This window comes from Lissotriton vulgaris, chromosome 1_1, assembly GCF_964263255.1.
Source record: "Lissotriton vulgaris chromosome 1_1, aLisVul1.2, whole genome shotgun sequence".
Taxonomy (NCBI): Eukaryota; Metazoa; Chordata; class Amphibia; order Caudata; family Salamandridae; genus Lissotriton; species Lissotriton vulgaris.
This window is the reverse complement of record NC_141685.1, coordinates 2,137,149,679-2,137,165,238: the sequence shown is the minus strand read 5'-3', so window position 1 is coordinate 2,137,165,238 and position 15,560 is coordinate 2,137,149,679. Positions and strand designations below refer to the sequence as shown.

Sequence of the window (15,560 nt, the reverse complement as noted above, 5' to 3'; positions counted from 1 at the left end):
TCACACGTGCCCCTACCACGCAGCCTGAACCTCGAATGCGTCTTAATCATGCATTCGTTTACCACACATTTCCGTGGTAAAGACAAGAATGGCAAATGGGTATGCATGGCCAAGGTTGCCACTACTCTGACCCCTCTCCCCCACCCTAAATTACATGCCCCCTATCTGCCCCCTGCCCAAGGCTCATATATATTTGTTGCGGCATCCACACTCGCAGTCGGGTTCTTGGTGCACATAGCCTTGGCTGCAGCGCACAGAGACCTTACACTGCTGCACACAGATAGCTTGGTTGTGCAGGCATCAAAAGATCAGGAAAGACCTAATGGGTCTGAACTGTGCAAGGAGAGTGTGGTAATCAGAATTTCTGCCCATGAGCATTTGTCCTCCAACCTTACTGCTCCTTCAGGACAACCTCCTTTCGCTGCAACAGGGCTGAGTCCTAAACCCGAGCCTGCACAGTTTACACCTCCATGCATGGAGTTTGAGCGGCACCAGTTGATGACTTTCTTCCTCCTGAAGTAGTTAATGTCATCTTGGCAGCCAGGTGTCCATCATCTAAATTCAGATGTAAATTTTGATTCCCAGGCAAATTAGTCCTTATGTCAAAGTTGTCATTTCTGCCCAAGGTAGTCACACCCTTCCATATAGGGCAATCCATCCCCTTGCCAGTTTTTTATGTGCTGCGTCATCCCTCCCCTTACCAGCTTTTTATGCACTGCCTAATCCCTCCCAGGAGGAATAACGAATTCATTGTGTGGATATAGGCACTTGGTGCCAATATTGACCGAACCAGAGATTACTGACAGGACAATCAACTTTTTGTTTGGCTTTTTGCGGCTAAGGAAAGAAAGACCTGCAAAAGATGATCATCCAGGATGGATTGTAATATGCATCAAGATCTGCTATGGGCCAGCCACATGTTCACAAAGCTTTACTGCTTGGATAGCCAGGTCACAAGATGGGCACTGTGCTTGATCTGTCCTCCAGGGTTTCCTGGTCTGAGCCATTCCATAGACTCACCATCTAGGAGGTCCTGGTTGGTATCTGTTCAGAAGGTGAAAAATCTGCGGGTAGAAGTCTCTATCCGAAGAATGCGTTACTTTCCTTTGGTAGTGGCTTTTGAGGTAGAGACCATCTTACTGTTGATTCCTCACCAACCCAATCTGTTCTGTGGGATGGACCCTTCTAATCCATTAATAAGATTCGAATCTGAAGTCGGCACGCTGTCATAAACTGATATTAATGGCTCCACATTCATCCGCAAGAATGGAGATAAAGAAGGAAACTGACTTGCACACGCAGAGGTGGCGCACAAACAGTGAGCCAGACATCATGTCTGGGGCAGGACGGACCCGAAGTACAGCTGCATAACTCCACCTGTTGATGCATGAGGAAATTGCTATGAAAGTTTCCAGATCCATTCTGGCGCAAGGTGAGCAATTTGTGGTTAGATGGTCTCTTCCAGAAAAGGTGTTGGAGAAGGTAAACCGCGTGTTCATCTCAAATATCAACACCCAAACACCTAAAAAACCCTCACTACCCCAACCCACCTTCCCCTGACCGAGATTTACTGTTTGCTAGTTTCATGGCAGCATCACTGTTGACCAGTCATGCACAGTAGTGAACTAAAAGCTGTGTAGCGAGGAGTTCCCTGCGCCACCCCCTCCGCGCTGGTGAGAGGATTGCTGCTGTCACGAGGAAAACTCACTAGTAGTTGGGACCAGTTGTGTGGAATAAGCTGTACTGCTCATAAATATCTTTGGCCAAAGAATTCTCTAAAATCTATGGCTCGGATCTTAAAACAGGCTCCAAGTACAGCATCAATGCCACCGCTTTAGGCCGTCAGTTTCCTACTTACTAGGAGTTGCCAGACCTTAAATAACCTGTCGGTGTCAGTGTATTCAGATCCGTGCCTCTGCGTACTGCTGCGGCCTGGCGCAGCGCCCTTAGAAATGCACCAACTGTCGTTGACAGTCTCCTCTAGGGTGTTGGGCATGTGTGTCCCATATCTTGCCTGTCCCTGCAACTGAGTACCACCTTACAGTAGTGTTTGTTTTTGACAAGCCCATAGGTAGTGCAGGTAGGTCCTTGCCTAGCTGCACCCCTCCCAGTTCGGACCTACGTTTCTAAATCCCATTGCTTCAATGGGGTGTACTAGCGACAAGCTCTGAATTTCATACCAGGCCTTCCTTCCCTTGGCGCTCACACCAGAGTTCCCACATCTACTTCCCCCTCACGTGATTACCTGGCTGCTGCTATCTTCAGGGTGAGTTCATTGCCCGCTGCAGGAAAGGAGCACTAGTGTCACGGAGTCCTTGCATGTGTGATCCTTGGTAGACAGGTTCTGGAAGCTTGTAAGGAGTAAGTCAGTTCTACTAAAACAAACTTGTAAGCATTGTGAACCTATGCGACCAACTACTTGGAGCATTTGCCCTCGCTTGGCTAATTTAAGAATTGCTGCTTAATTTTTAGTAACCATGAAAGTCGGGCACTTGTTGATCTACTAGTGTAACCTTTGATTTACCAGTGTAACCCAATTCTGCTTTGTCTGAAGCTTGGTGCCAAAAAAGGTGGTCTCGGAGCTCAGAAAGTGAGCAGCAAAAGTTTCAATGAAATTGAAAAACACGCGCAAGCGGTGGATAAAAGAAAGGAGCAGGAAGAGAAGCACGCCAACCAAAAAGCTGAAAGCGAAGAGCCTGTGTAAGTATCGTTAATTTACTGCTATAAAAAATGGTGTTGTATTTTCAGAACCCTCGCTAACCGGCCAGAATGCTTCCGTGCGCCTGTTTTTGTCAGACCGATTTGGGTAACGGGGAGAATGACTTGTTGATTAGACTTTACATCGTGCTGTAATCTCTTGCAAACCACTAGATGGCAGTATGCATCAAGCTGAGAGAACTAAGCTTTACAAAGCTGCGTGTATTACTACAAATCTAAATAGGTTTCCATTAATGTATTCTTTTATAGTTAGTATTTCAACTCATTGTTTTCGTATTTTTATGCAAGTGTATGGATGTTGTTTTGTACACTACAGCGAGAATCTAGCTTGAAAATAAGGGAGTGCTGAACATGGGCCTATAAACACAGACGCTCATTTTCCTGTCAAACTGTTGAGCCCGTTACACCTTAACTGTGTCAGACACTTTGGGAAATCCTCCCATTACCTATCCTCGTGATTTTATCTTTTGCTTTCTATCAGCACCAAAGTCTCCATTGGACTGGCCCATTCATATTCCAGCCTTGGCCACCCACTTACATAGGTACGCCCCTACTCCCCATCCCCCAGGAGCTCATTCAGACCGCTGAGCCACCCTTGTATGGTGGTGCCCAATTATCCCCATCTACGCCCTCTACTTCCCCAACTCGCCCCCCATCTTTAGGTCGGACATAGTCCAAGGTAGGCCATATCAATATACGATTTCTCATCAAGCACAAGATAGAATTAAATTAATGTGTTAAACTCCAATCCAGACATTTGTTTTAATTTCAGAACTTGGATCCATGACTCCTCTGCCCCGGACTTGTCTCTTGCGGCACCACCTGCAGTGAAATCTATGTACAGTTCCCACCCTCAGAAGAAAAGCGTTGTCGCAGCATTCATAGGTTTTGCCTAGATCGCACATTGAAGAGACTTTTTTTTTTCCAGCATAAAGTGGACTTACAGCCCGCCCACAACTTACCATTTGTTAGCTTCAGCGTAGCTCCCATTTGCTTCACTCCTGTTGGTCACAGCATGCGGGCATCATGTCCTCTACATGTGCTTGTCCCTCCTCTGGAGCATGAACCAAGTATATATCCCTGCCCATGTAGCTTCTATTTACTCCCACCCCCTACTCTGCACTCTTCTCTAAGCCATTGCACTCAACCACACTTCACAAACTTTGCTAAATTAGCACCGCTCAGTTCAGCTGCTATCTGGAATGTTCCAGAGTGATTCTTCAAGGGGGGGGGGAGGTGGTCGAGAAAAGGGGGGGGGGGGGGGGGGAATGTCCCAAAACATGTTTTCCTAATGCAATTTCCGATAGGGATTTTGAACACGACTATAGCCTGAAACGTTTATCGGAAGTACACCAAATTTATCAGAAAACGGAATCTTCGTCCAGAAAGATTGCTTTTTGTAATTTGGTGTAAATCCGTTCAGTAGTTTTGGAGTTACTAAAGAAAAACGATTTATGTATATCTAGGGCCACGCATCCTCCGCGGATCCAACAGATCACAAAATGAGATCTGATTGGCTTCCAGCACTTCAACTAGGAAGTGTTGCCAGCCGTTTTGGGACTTGCACTCAGCGAAGTCCCAAGAAAAAAAAACATTAAAAGAAAAGACAAGGGGGGCAGGGTAGGAAGTTTTTGTTGTTAATTTTTCACAAAACGGCCGAGGATCCATGGGGGGGTGGGTGGGGACAGCAAGCGCTGTTACTCGCGTGTGCTTTTTTATTTTTTTTTTTTGCCTCCATGTGGGCCAAATCCAGCCGGGGGTAGATTCATTATTTAATATATACAGTGGGAAACCCATGTGGCCCACTCCCTGGGCCACTTTTGGCCCTGGGGATCACATCCCCTACGACCCGGCCGCTTAGAAGAAAGGGAATGTAGGCTCGTTCGCCCTCCTCCCCGGGCTCATTTCGGCCCCTGGAACCCTGCACTCATGCTCTCGCACCACTACAACATTCTCCTTTTAAGTCCTCTGGAGCCTTCCCTCATCAATTTTCTGTGTCTCATCCCACCTTGTATAAGACAGAGTTTGTCTTCACACCCAATTTTAATTTCCCAACACTGACTTACACTTCAAGATTGCATCATTTACAAACCCCTTTAAACTACCTTGTGGATACACTCCCCATCTCATTTAGAAGATACACAACACTAGGCTTTGAGACAAGCCATCTCTGTCTCAACCCAGTTGATCTCTCACTCTAAAAACCGTCAAACATTCACCTATCTTCCTCATTATAATGGAAGAACTGAAGACCATACTTTAGTACAGTGCTTTGCTCCAGGATCCTTTGTATATCACTTTCAAATATTTTAGAAACTGGTAGAAAGTGACATTTTATTGAAAGATCAGTCTGGTTTTCATAGCATTCGCAGTAACTTTGTTTAACCCAGATACTTCAGTAGAAGGTGGCCTCCCGAATCTACTTGCCAGTCCCAGATTCAGCACCGAGCCTGAGAGCAGCGGTTCATGGTGTATGAGTATATATGCTCTTTCCGCTTCCTCTTTGAAGCTTTGCATACTTCCACAGGGATATGTTACTCCTTTAAAAGGAAATAGTCTACATTTGGTTGAATAGAAATCTTGATTGATTCACAGTGCAATGATTGGATGGAGGAATGAATTTCTTTAGATCTGTCAATAGCCGAAGGATTGACTCGTGAAGATTTTTCAAATGTTCGCTTTGAATTTTATGCTTACTGTTTTTCCTTTTCCAATAGTGTAACGTCTTTGCGATTTGCATACAAAGATCTTGAAATGCAACTAAAAAGTGATGAGAAATTGAAAAATTTGACTGGTAAAAAGAAAGTAGAGGCAGAGAGACTCGGAATGGGATTTGCCAACAGAAGGTAAGAAGACCACATTTTTGCTCTTTTAATAACAAGAGATGTGAGAACCACATACATGTGTAGTGGATTTAAATTTTGCTTTCTATCTCCTACCTCCAAGCGCCAAGACACCCATGGGTATTCGCACGCTTAATAAGTTGCATAAAATAAATAAATAAAATTTGGCAAATGAATTCACTGCTTTGATGTCAGTATGTGATTCTGCACTGATTCTCTGAGATTGTCTGGTACAGGCGCCCGAAGGAATGGATGCCCATTTTAGCTTTTTCAAGAGAGTTGATACTCAAGGTGGAATAGTTGCATCATTCTGAATGCAGTTCGAGTAGTGTGGAATGCTCTGTAGGGGTGCTGTGTCGCTGTCTGTACATGCATACACATTGGTCTTAGCTTTTACATTTTATATCTTCCTCCAGTCAGAAGGAAGTGCATTTGGCTTCTGTTTCTTATCCTTTCTGAACTTTGGCTGGTAGATATTGTTGGCCATCTTAGTTAGAATTGGGCAACAGGCCAGACTTAGTCTGTGAGCTGGAGCCGTTGGAGGCCAGATTAAAAGGCAGAGGGCCGCTGCTGGACACTCTACCACTTTTGCCACCTTCCCTAGGTAATTACAACAGGCATTTCAGGTTCTTTAGGCTAATTAGAGGGAGGAGAGAGAAAGGGAGATAAATGAAAGCAAAGGAAGGGAGGGGCTGATTTGAACTTTTTTTCCAGAGTGACTTGGGTTTCTTTCTAGTTCAGCTGTGGCCACACCACTTGTGGATTTGAGCTATCTTTGTCTCATTTGTTCCAGCCTGGGCAGCGCAAGCGCTGGCGAGGCATGCTGTATTCAGGTATGGACTTTAAGCTCCACCTATATTTTTATTGGCTTGTGTCATTGTCTTTGGACACTGTGGCTTTTCATTGGTCATTACCTCCTCAGTACCTACTTGTCTCATTTGGTAACCTCCCATTGCGACACCCCATGTTACGTGTGTTGCTGCTTGGTAGGCTTTAATTACAGCTTCCGAGCACTATTTTCTGAAGTTGCTTTGGCCTAACTGCTGTTGCAGGCAGTATACACTCTTTCTTTATGCTTAATTTTTTTTGTTTTTCCAGCACTGCATGCCTCCACAAGCATAATAATTCTATTTGCTTACGTTAGTTACAATGTCGGCACCTGCGCTTTCACTTTAAAAATTTTAAGCTAAAGCGCAGGTGCTGTGATTGTTTCAAAAGTAAAGCAATAGAAAACGTTTTTAGGTCTCGGCCTGCAAAAGACTGCACACATGCGCAGTCGAGCTGGCGAGATTTAATGAGGTAGGGTATTTTCTACTAGCGAGGTTAAGCCCTGCCCCTCTTCTCCATTGGCTGGCGTCCTAAACGGTGGCCAGCCATTGGAGAAGAGGTCCTAGTGACGTTCTTCTTTCTCGCTAAGCCCGGCCTTTTCAGACTGGGTTCCTTGATTTACTGCTGAAGTAAAAGGTTTCTTATCATCTTTATGGGTCCAGGTGGCCCCATAAAGAAGATAAGAAACCTTTTAAGTGCGCAAGAAGTCCGGGAGCCCATTCTGAAAAGGATGGGGCTAAAAGAGAAATTTCTTAAATGTTAGTATAATCGCGGCACCCGCGCTTTACTTTTAAAATCCCTGGTACATAAAAAAGTAATGGCCTATAGACATATATGTAGAGAAGTAGGCCTAGAGGCCTCACCTTAGTAACATATCTATGTCCTTTTGAAAAGGACCAAATTGTAGAGAACATCCAATCAGCTACCACCTCCCGCTAGAACCTTCCTGTCAGGAGTCTCAGTCCCTCAGATTTTCTACCGCACGTTGTGCTAAGGGAGTCCACCTGAGTTCTGCTCAAGATTGTTTATTCAAAGCTTTTCTTCAACCTTTTGGATTTTTTCCAGTCAAGTGAAAGCTGTATACTATGGCTGATACTCCTAAGAAGGGTCTTTTTAGAGCTTGCAGCTCCTGTGGAAAGAAAAGGCTACACATAGATGACCAGCACAAGGACTGTACCCTGATCATTCAGCTAAGGACTGCAAGGTATGTCGAACATTTTCAACAAAAACCCTTAAAGACCGTGAAGGATGCCTTTTGATCTGGCTCCAAAGGCTTAAGGTCAGAGTAATTTGGAATCATCTGATGAGGGCTCTTCAGTCTCCTCAAGAATGTCTCTTAAAAGGCCAAGGGTAGCTTCACCTAGCCCTCTGGACACTCCTCCAAAGAAGACATCAAGAAAGTTTTCAGAGGCTCTGTCAAAATCAGCTTCTGACAAGGAGGTTCACACCTTCAAAAAGCCTGCGCCGTCGACCTCGACTATTTCATCAACGTCTAGGAAAGCTGTGTCTCCTGTGTATGTCTCCATGTCAACAACTACAGTCTCGACGACGACAGCTTCGTCGTCATTCTCATCATCGACGACGACTACTCCATCGTCGACAGCGGGTAAGGCTTTATCGTCGACGATTGCCATTAAGAAGTCAACGTCGACACCCAAGATCCCGTCGACGATTACCTCCCCGACGACAAGTCGATGACTAGATCATCACCGTCGACATCGGTACCGTGGACGAAGGACCCATCCACGAAGGCCTCGTCGACTAAGACACAGTCGACGAAGACACCGTCGACGAAAGAATCGTCGACGACGACAGTCGACGAGGACACTGACGACACCGTCGACAAAAGTACAGTCGACGGCTACATCAATACCATATGAAATTAAATGAAATTAAATTTGTAAAGCGCAAAAAATAGCTGCCCGGAGGCGTCCCAGCGCTAGTAACTAACAAGTGTTGCCTGAGAGGCTTGATACAGGAGGCAGACTATTTATTAAACAGGAAAGTTTTTAGGTTTTTTCTGAAAGAAGTGAGGTCAGAGTTGGACCTGAGATGAAAGGGTAAACTGTTCCACAATTTTGCCACGTTTAAAGAAAAGGAGCGACCTCCTGATCTAGCCCTTTTAATTTTTGGCACAACAGCTTATAAGGCGTTGGTAGACCGAAGCTGTCTGCTGGGAAGATAAGGAACAACTAAAGGGCGACTGATCCGTGGCCCAGTTTCCCAAAAGGATTGGTGAGCAACACAGAGGGATTTGAAGCTGATTGTCTTTCACCGAAAGCCAGTGTAGTCTTTTCAATCCAGCCTTCACAGAGGTCCTGCGGGGAAGCTGGAGCAGGGTTCGAGCTGCGCAGTTCTGAATTACCTGCAACTTTTTTAGCGTGGAGTCAGGAGCCCCAAGGTAGAGCGCATTTCCGAAGTCTAGCCTCGCAAGTATTAGTCCTTGGAACACAGTTTGTCTAGCCTCAAACGGTAATACCGGAAGAATCTTCTTCTATACTCTGAGGCCGAAGCAGGTGGCAGATAGTACAGTGGCCTGATGGTTAAACGTCAGGGACTTATCCAACCAGACTCCCAGGCTCTTGATGGCATCCCTGGGGGCTGGAGGAGTACCCAAACATGCAGGCCAGATCTGATTGATCGTGGATGGTGCCGGATGTCCCAGCATCATGACCTCTGTCTTGTCTCCATTGAGTTTGAGACAAGACAGGGTCATCCATCTGCTGACCTCGCTCAGACATCCCGCTAGGTCCACCGCCCCTACAGGGTCTCCAGCCCGCGTGAGAGAGACCACCAGCTGGGTATCGTCCGCGTAGGTTATGATCTTAATACCATACGTACGGACGATCCCAGCTATCGGTCTCATGTAGACGTTGAATAACGTCGGGCTTAATGAGGAGCCCTGTGAAACTCCACAGTCCAAGGGCTTGTTTGTAGAGATGGTTGCTCCCTCAAAGACCTGAAATTGTCTACCAGATAGGAAAGAGCGGATCCACTCTAATGCTCCTCCCTGAATCCCAATTTCCCAGAGGCGCTGCAACAAGATGGTGTGATTTACAGTGTCAAAAGCGGCACTGAGGTCGAGGAGGATGACTGCCACCGATCCTCCTCGATCCAAGATACCCCTTGTTTCCTCCAGGACCGCCAACAGAGCCGACTCCGTCCCATGCTTGGGGCGGAAGCCGGTCTGAGAGGGATCAAGGAGATTATTTTCCTCTAGGAACTTGGTCAGGAGGCCATTGATGTATTTTTCTAAAAGCTTACTGGCCCAGGGGAGCAAAGAGATTGGACGATAGTTACTCAGATTGGTAATGCTCATATTGGGTTTTTTAGCAAGTGCTTTCACCCTCGCTTCTTTCCACTTAGGGGGGACTATATTAGTGGAGATCGAAGCGTTGAGTATCTTTAACATGACCGGTAGAATGGTCTGACTGACGGTCCTTAGAAATTTAGGAGGAGCCGAGTCGCTTGGAGAACCCGATTTTACCTGGGCCATTAGTCAAAGCTAATAGGTCTGATTGCAGCAATGGGAAATTCTCCAATGCTGGAGATTTATTGTCTACTGCCTCGTAATTGGAAGGGCCGGCAATAGCTAACTGATTCTGTGTGTGGATAGTGGGGAAAGCAGAGTAAATGCAATCAATTTTATTAAAAAAATAGTCTGCCAGCTCGTTGCAACGAACCTGTAAATCCTTACTGTTTAACGGAGGCTGGGGAAGTACAGTAAGACTTTTTACTATTCTATATATTTCCCTCGAGTTGGACTTAGCATCATTGATCTTTTGTGTGTAGTGCTGGGATTGAGCTTTTTTGATCTCCAACTTGTAATTTCTAATAGCATTTCTGTACGCTGTTTTGTCGGGTTCTAAGTATCCCAAACGCCATTTTCTTTCCGGCCTTCTACACCTACATTTGATCTCCCTGAGCTCCGTGGTGTACCAGGGGGCTGACGTCCTAGATCTTTTGGTTCGGGATTTTACTATTGGGAGAATCGTATCCAATGACTGAGTAATCCAGCTATTAAAGGTGTCATTTGCTTCTATAGGGTCTGTAGTGATTAAGGGAGTCGTGGCTTGCAGTTCGCGAGCCCACTCATCAATTGACAATTTCGGCCAATCTCGAGCCTCCCGTAACCCTGTCAAGAGCACAGGCGGTTTAGGAATATTCCAGGTAAGCTGGATAAGTTGATGATCTGTCCACGGGAGAGCAATAGGGGGCTCTGTCACTAGACCTGGGCAGTTACTAAATACTGGATCTAATAAGTGTCCTTTTATATGTGTAGGTGAGGAGACAAGTTGGACCAGCTGTAGTGCAGATAGGTCGGTAATTAACTCTTGAGCAGCGTGATCCGCTGTGTCTTCGAAGTGCAAGTTTAGATCTCCTAACAGCGTAAAATTGGCAGATGTAATAGCCAAGTCTGCGATTACTGAGGGCGCAGAATCTAGAAACTGTCTGGCCGAGCCAGGAGGGCGATAGGCCAAGACGCCAGAAAAATGTTGGTTTGATGAAAATTCCAAATTGAACGACGCGCTTTCACAGTCAAGAACAGCGGTGGAATTACATCGACAAGTGTAACTATCTCTAAACACTATTGCTAAGCCTCCTCCTTTTCCTGAGACACGGTCTGTTCTGGCTATTTGATAGCCGTGTGGTAGTGCTTGAACAAGATCGGGTACCGAAGAATCGGTTAACCAGGTCTCTGTAAAAAAGACCGCATCCGGGTTGTGCTCCTCAAGCAGTATGGATATTTCAGTTTGGTGTTTAGGCATCGATCTGCAATTTAGGAGAAACATTTTAAAGGATTTCTGATGTTCCGTAGTCAAACTTCCTTTTGGGTGAAGGTGACAGTGTCGGCACTGAACGGGCAAGTTTAGAGGGTAATATGAGTGGTTGCACTCTTTTTTTACGGGGGGTCTTAGTCTTAACAGCTCATTAAAATTATATCTTATGTGGGGGCCCAGTGAATAGATAGGGGTAATGGCCCCTGGTCCTGTCCAGTCGCGGACGGGCGCAGACGGGCTTGCCTTTGGCGCGCCTTCGGCGCGCCCGCTGCGCCCGCTTGCTGCGCGGACAAGATGATGACATCATTTTATGCGAGTTTAGAGGCGGGTGGGAGGCGAGCAACAACTCGAACGCCAACCCTAATTCCCCCCAATATGGCCTCCTAAGCTCAGCTTCCCACAGCGTCAACGCTGACTCGGCTGCGCTGGGAGTGGGGACGAGTACTTGGAAAAGCATGTTTTAGTGATTTTAAAAGCAAATAATAGTCAAAGTCAGGCGCAAAACAATTTTTAAAAATGCACACAGTTTTAACAGTAACAGCCCCCGGCTCAAGCCTCAGGGGTCGAACACGCGCTAGTTATCAGTGCGCTCGCATTACACTGTCGCTTTTGTAGGTGGGCGGGCGGGCGGGCGACAACATCGTTGACGAATCCTTTTATACAGTCGACGACGCCAATCCCGTCGACGACAGACGCCCATATTATAACAACTGTCGACACTACATCGTCAACGGGCCCGTCGACATTGGGTGATTCTGGCTTCTGTGCATCTTAAAATCTCCAAGAGGACACTGACGCCGGAGTTAACTTCTCCTAGCCATGTGCAGAGTTTACCACCAACATGTCTCCTTCAAGATGAGGAGTCTGATGAAGGGGATATGTTTCAGACAAATAGCCCCTCAGAACTAATTGTGAAATGTCAAAGTTCAGATGAGGAGGAAGTTCAAGAACACATAGTTCAACCACATATTACACCTATGGTCAGCCTACCAGCATCCTTGGTGTCGGATCGAAGATTTCTTATCCAAGACTACAAGCAGAGATTCCCAGAATATCCAGCTCCTACGTCAACCACGGCAGCACTGTTGCCAAGACCACGACCGCCGCCTTTAGTTATCCAGCAGGAGAGAGTACAGTTGCCGATACATCAATCTTCGGACGAAGAAGAGGAAGAACAACAAGAGGAAGGTGAGGTACAGGATGATCAATCTGTACATGAAGACACGGACAATTATGTTATACCTTCGCCAATACCCGCCACCTCAGATTCTCCGCCGGTGGACATCGGTGGGTTCCACAATGTGTTGGAAAGGGCCGCTAAACGCTTTCAGATTACCATGGAATCCCCGGAGCAGGAATGCTTCCTGTATGATTTTAAAGAACCTATGAAGAAATCGTCAAGATCTATTCCAATTAATGATTATCTGTGGACGCAGGGAGTTCAAGTGATGCACAATTCAGCATCAGTTTCACCAGTGGTCCTGCATTTGGATAAAAAATACAAAGCCCCAAATTCTGCACCAGCCTGTCTGACAGGGCATCCTAAGCCTGATTCAGTGGTAACGCAGGCAGCACAAAAGAACTCCAGAAATCCCTCGTCATCCTTATCGGCACCACCGGATAAGGAGGGAAGGAAATTGGACAACATAGGTAAACGGTTTTCCACTATGTCAGCGACGACTGTAAAAGCGGCAAATGCCCTAGTGCTTCTTGAGCGCTATGACCGACAACTATGGGCGGATATAGCCCCATACCGGTTTGAACTACCGGATGCCTCCAAGGAGGAAGTAAAAGGTATCCTTCTGGAGGGTCAGACTTCAGCTTCAGAGATCATAGATTGCGCAATGGATGTGGCAATGACAGGATTCCGCCAACTAGCCGAGGCAGCGGTTTTAAGGCGGCAAGGATGGCTCAAAGCGACCTCATTCAGCCCAGAAGTGCAGTCTAAGGTTTTGGATATGCCATGTGACGGCGAGCTTTTGTTTGGATCAAAAATTGAGGCACTCCAAAATATTAAGAAAGACACTGACACTGCAAGAGCGCTGTGCACGCTCTAGTATAGGAATCAGTCCTTTCGAGGAAACAGAGGATGAGGACAACCCTCGTACAGAGGTAGTTACCACAATAAGTCATCCTACTCTTCCAATCAGAGTAGACCTCAATACCAGCAGCGACAACAGGGCAGTCAGTCCTCCTATGGAAAGTCCTCCTTTAGAGGAAGGGGTCAAAAGAGGAACAACAGGGGACGACAATGACTTGTTTACCCAGCCAGTCCAAACCTCATCTCAATCATTAAAAATTGGAGGAAAATTAACCCACTTTCTACAAAATTGGAAGAATATTACTACGGACCGTTGGGTCTTTCAATTGATACAATTTGGCCATTCCATGGCATTCGAGAGTACTCCTCCAAGGACTCGCCCAATGCACCACAAGAACCTGCGACCGCTTCTGCGAGAAATCTGTTATGCTCAGGAAAGTTTCAAGTTTAAAATTTGTATAGCGCACTGCTCACCCAGAGGGTCTCAAGGCGCTTGAGGGAGGGAGGGTACTTTACTTATCGAATATCCACGTTTTTTGTTGTTTTCTGAAGGAGAGGTGGTTCTGTGTAAGGCAGAGGTAGGTGGGTAGGGAATTCCAGGTCTTGGCCGCTAAGTAGGAGAAGGATCTTCCCTCCATGGTGGATCTTTGGATGCGTGGAATTGCGGCGAGGGCTTGATTGGACGATCGTAGTTGGCGGGTGGGGGTGTAAAAGGACAGGCGCGTGTTGAGGTATTCGGGTCCTAGTTCGTAGAGGGCTTTGTGTGCGTGGGTGAGGAGACTGAACTTTATTCTCTTGTTGACGGGGAGCCAGTGGAGGTCTTTCAGGTGACCGGAAATGTGAGCTTGGCGGGGGATGTCTAGGATGAGTCTGGCTGAGGCGTTTTGGATGCGTTGGAGTTTTTTCTGTAGTTTGGCTGTGGTTCCGGCGTAAAGGGTGTTTCCTTAGTCCAGTCGGCTTGTGACCAGTGCATGGGTGACCATCTTTCTTGTTTCAGTGGGGATCCAACTGAAGATTTTTTTTAGCATATGTAGGATGTTGAAGCATGATGATTAGACGGCGTTGATTTGTCTGGTCATCGAGAGGGAGGAGTCCAGGATGAAGCCCAGGTTGCGTGCGTGGTCCGTTGGTATGGGTGCGTTTCCCAGGGCCGGTGGCCACCATGAGTCGTCCCAGGCGGAGGGGGATGATCCTAAGATGAGGACTTCCGTTTTGTCCGAGTTCAGTTTTAACCGGCTGTTCTTCATCCACTCGGCTACTTCTTTCATCCCTTCGTGTAGGTTGGTTTTGGCGGTGTTTGGGTCGTTGGTCAGGGAAAGGATCAGCTGGGTGTCGTCAGCGTAGGAGATGATGTTGAGGTTGTGTTGGCGCGCGATGGATGCGAGGGCACTCATGTATACAATGAAGAGGGTGGGACTGAGTGATGATCCTTGTGGTACGCCGCAGATGACTTCGGTGGCCCCTGATCTAAAAGGGGGGAGGCGGACTCTCTGGGTTCTTCCGGCGAGGAACGAGATGATCCAGTCCAATGCTTTTCCCTGTATTCCGACGTTGCTGAGGCGTTGTATAAGGGTGAGGGTACCATCAGCACAATAGAGGGTACCATCAGCACAGAAGGGACAGGGATTTTATTCCCGCTTCTTTCTCATACAGAAAAATAAAAATAAATTGAGGCCCATACTAGACCTCTGGGCATTAAACAAATTCTTGAGGAAGCAGTCGTTTCGCATGGTCACGATCCAAGAAGTCTTGCATCTTCTGGAGGAGGGGGATTTCATGGCGTCACTGGATTTACAGGACACGTACTTTCATATTCCAATTCACAAAACTCACAAAAAATACCTGAGGTTTGCCGTGGCGTGCAGACACTTCCAGTTTCGTGTTCTGCCTTTTGGTCTCAAATCGGCGCCACGCATATTCACCAAATGTCTTTCCCCAGTGGCAGCATACCTCAGGCAAAACGGTCACCAAGTCTTCCCATATCTAGACGACTGGCTAGTAAAGGCACCATCCTTCACAGGCGCTTCCAGATCCTCCTACTCCTATCTCAGTCTCTTCGACCATCTAGGCCTTACGCTGAACCAAGAGAAGTCAACTCTGCAGCCTTCCCAAACCATCAACTTTCTAGGGGCAACCCTGGACACCAGTTCCGCAAAAGTGTTCCCATCTCAGGAGAGAAAGCACAAGCTCCTTTCTCTAGCCTCGACAGTGGCCTCAAACAGTGCTTACAGTTCGTCTCTTCAAGTCCCTTTTAGGGATGATGTCATCGTGCATCCTGCTGATACCACATTGCGTCCTCTGCAAGAAGCACTATCAAAACAGTGGACACAATGCACGGGATCGTTCGAT

The 15,560-nt window shown here is 46.8% G+C and overlaps 1 protein-coding gene across 6 annotated transcripts in view; it reads left to right on the top strand.

Annotated features, from left to right (window-relative positions):
* Positions 1-15,560, top strand: part of ARFGAP3 (ARF GTPase activating protein 3) — a 520,570-nt gene that overhangs the window by 245,758 nt on the left and 259,252 nt on the right. For all 6 annotated transcript variants that reach the window (XM_086922080.1, XM_086922097.1, XM_086922107.1 and 3 more), the window contains 2 exons: positions 2,555-2,700; positions 5,436-5,564. In XM_086922080.1, coding sequence (XP_086778206.1) covers positions 2,555-2,700; positions 5,436-5,564 — 275 coding nt within the window. The remainder of the gene's footprint in view (positions 1-2,554; positions 2,701-5,435; positions 5,565-15,560) is intronic.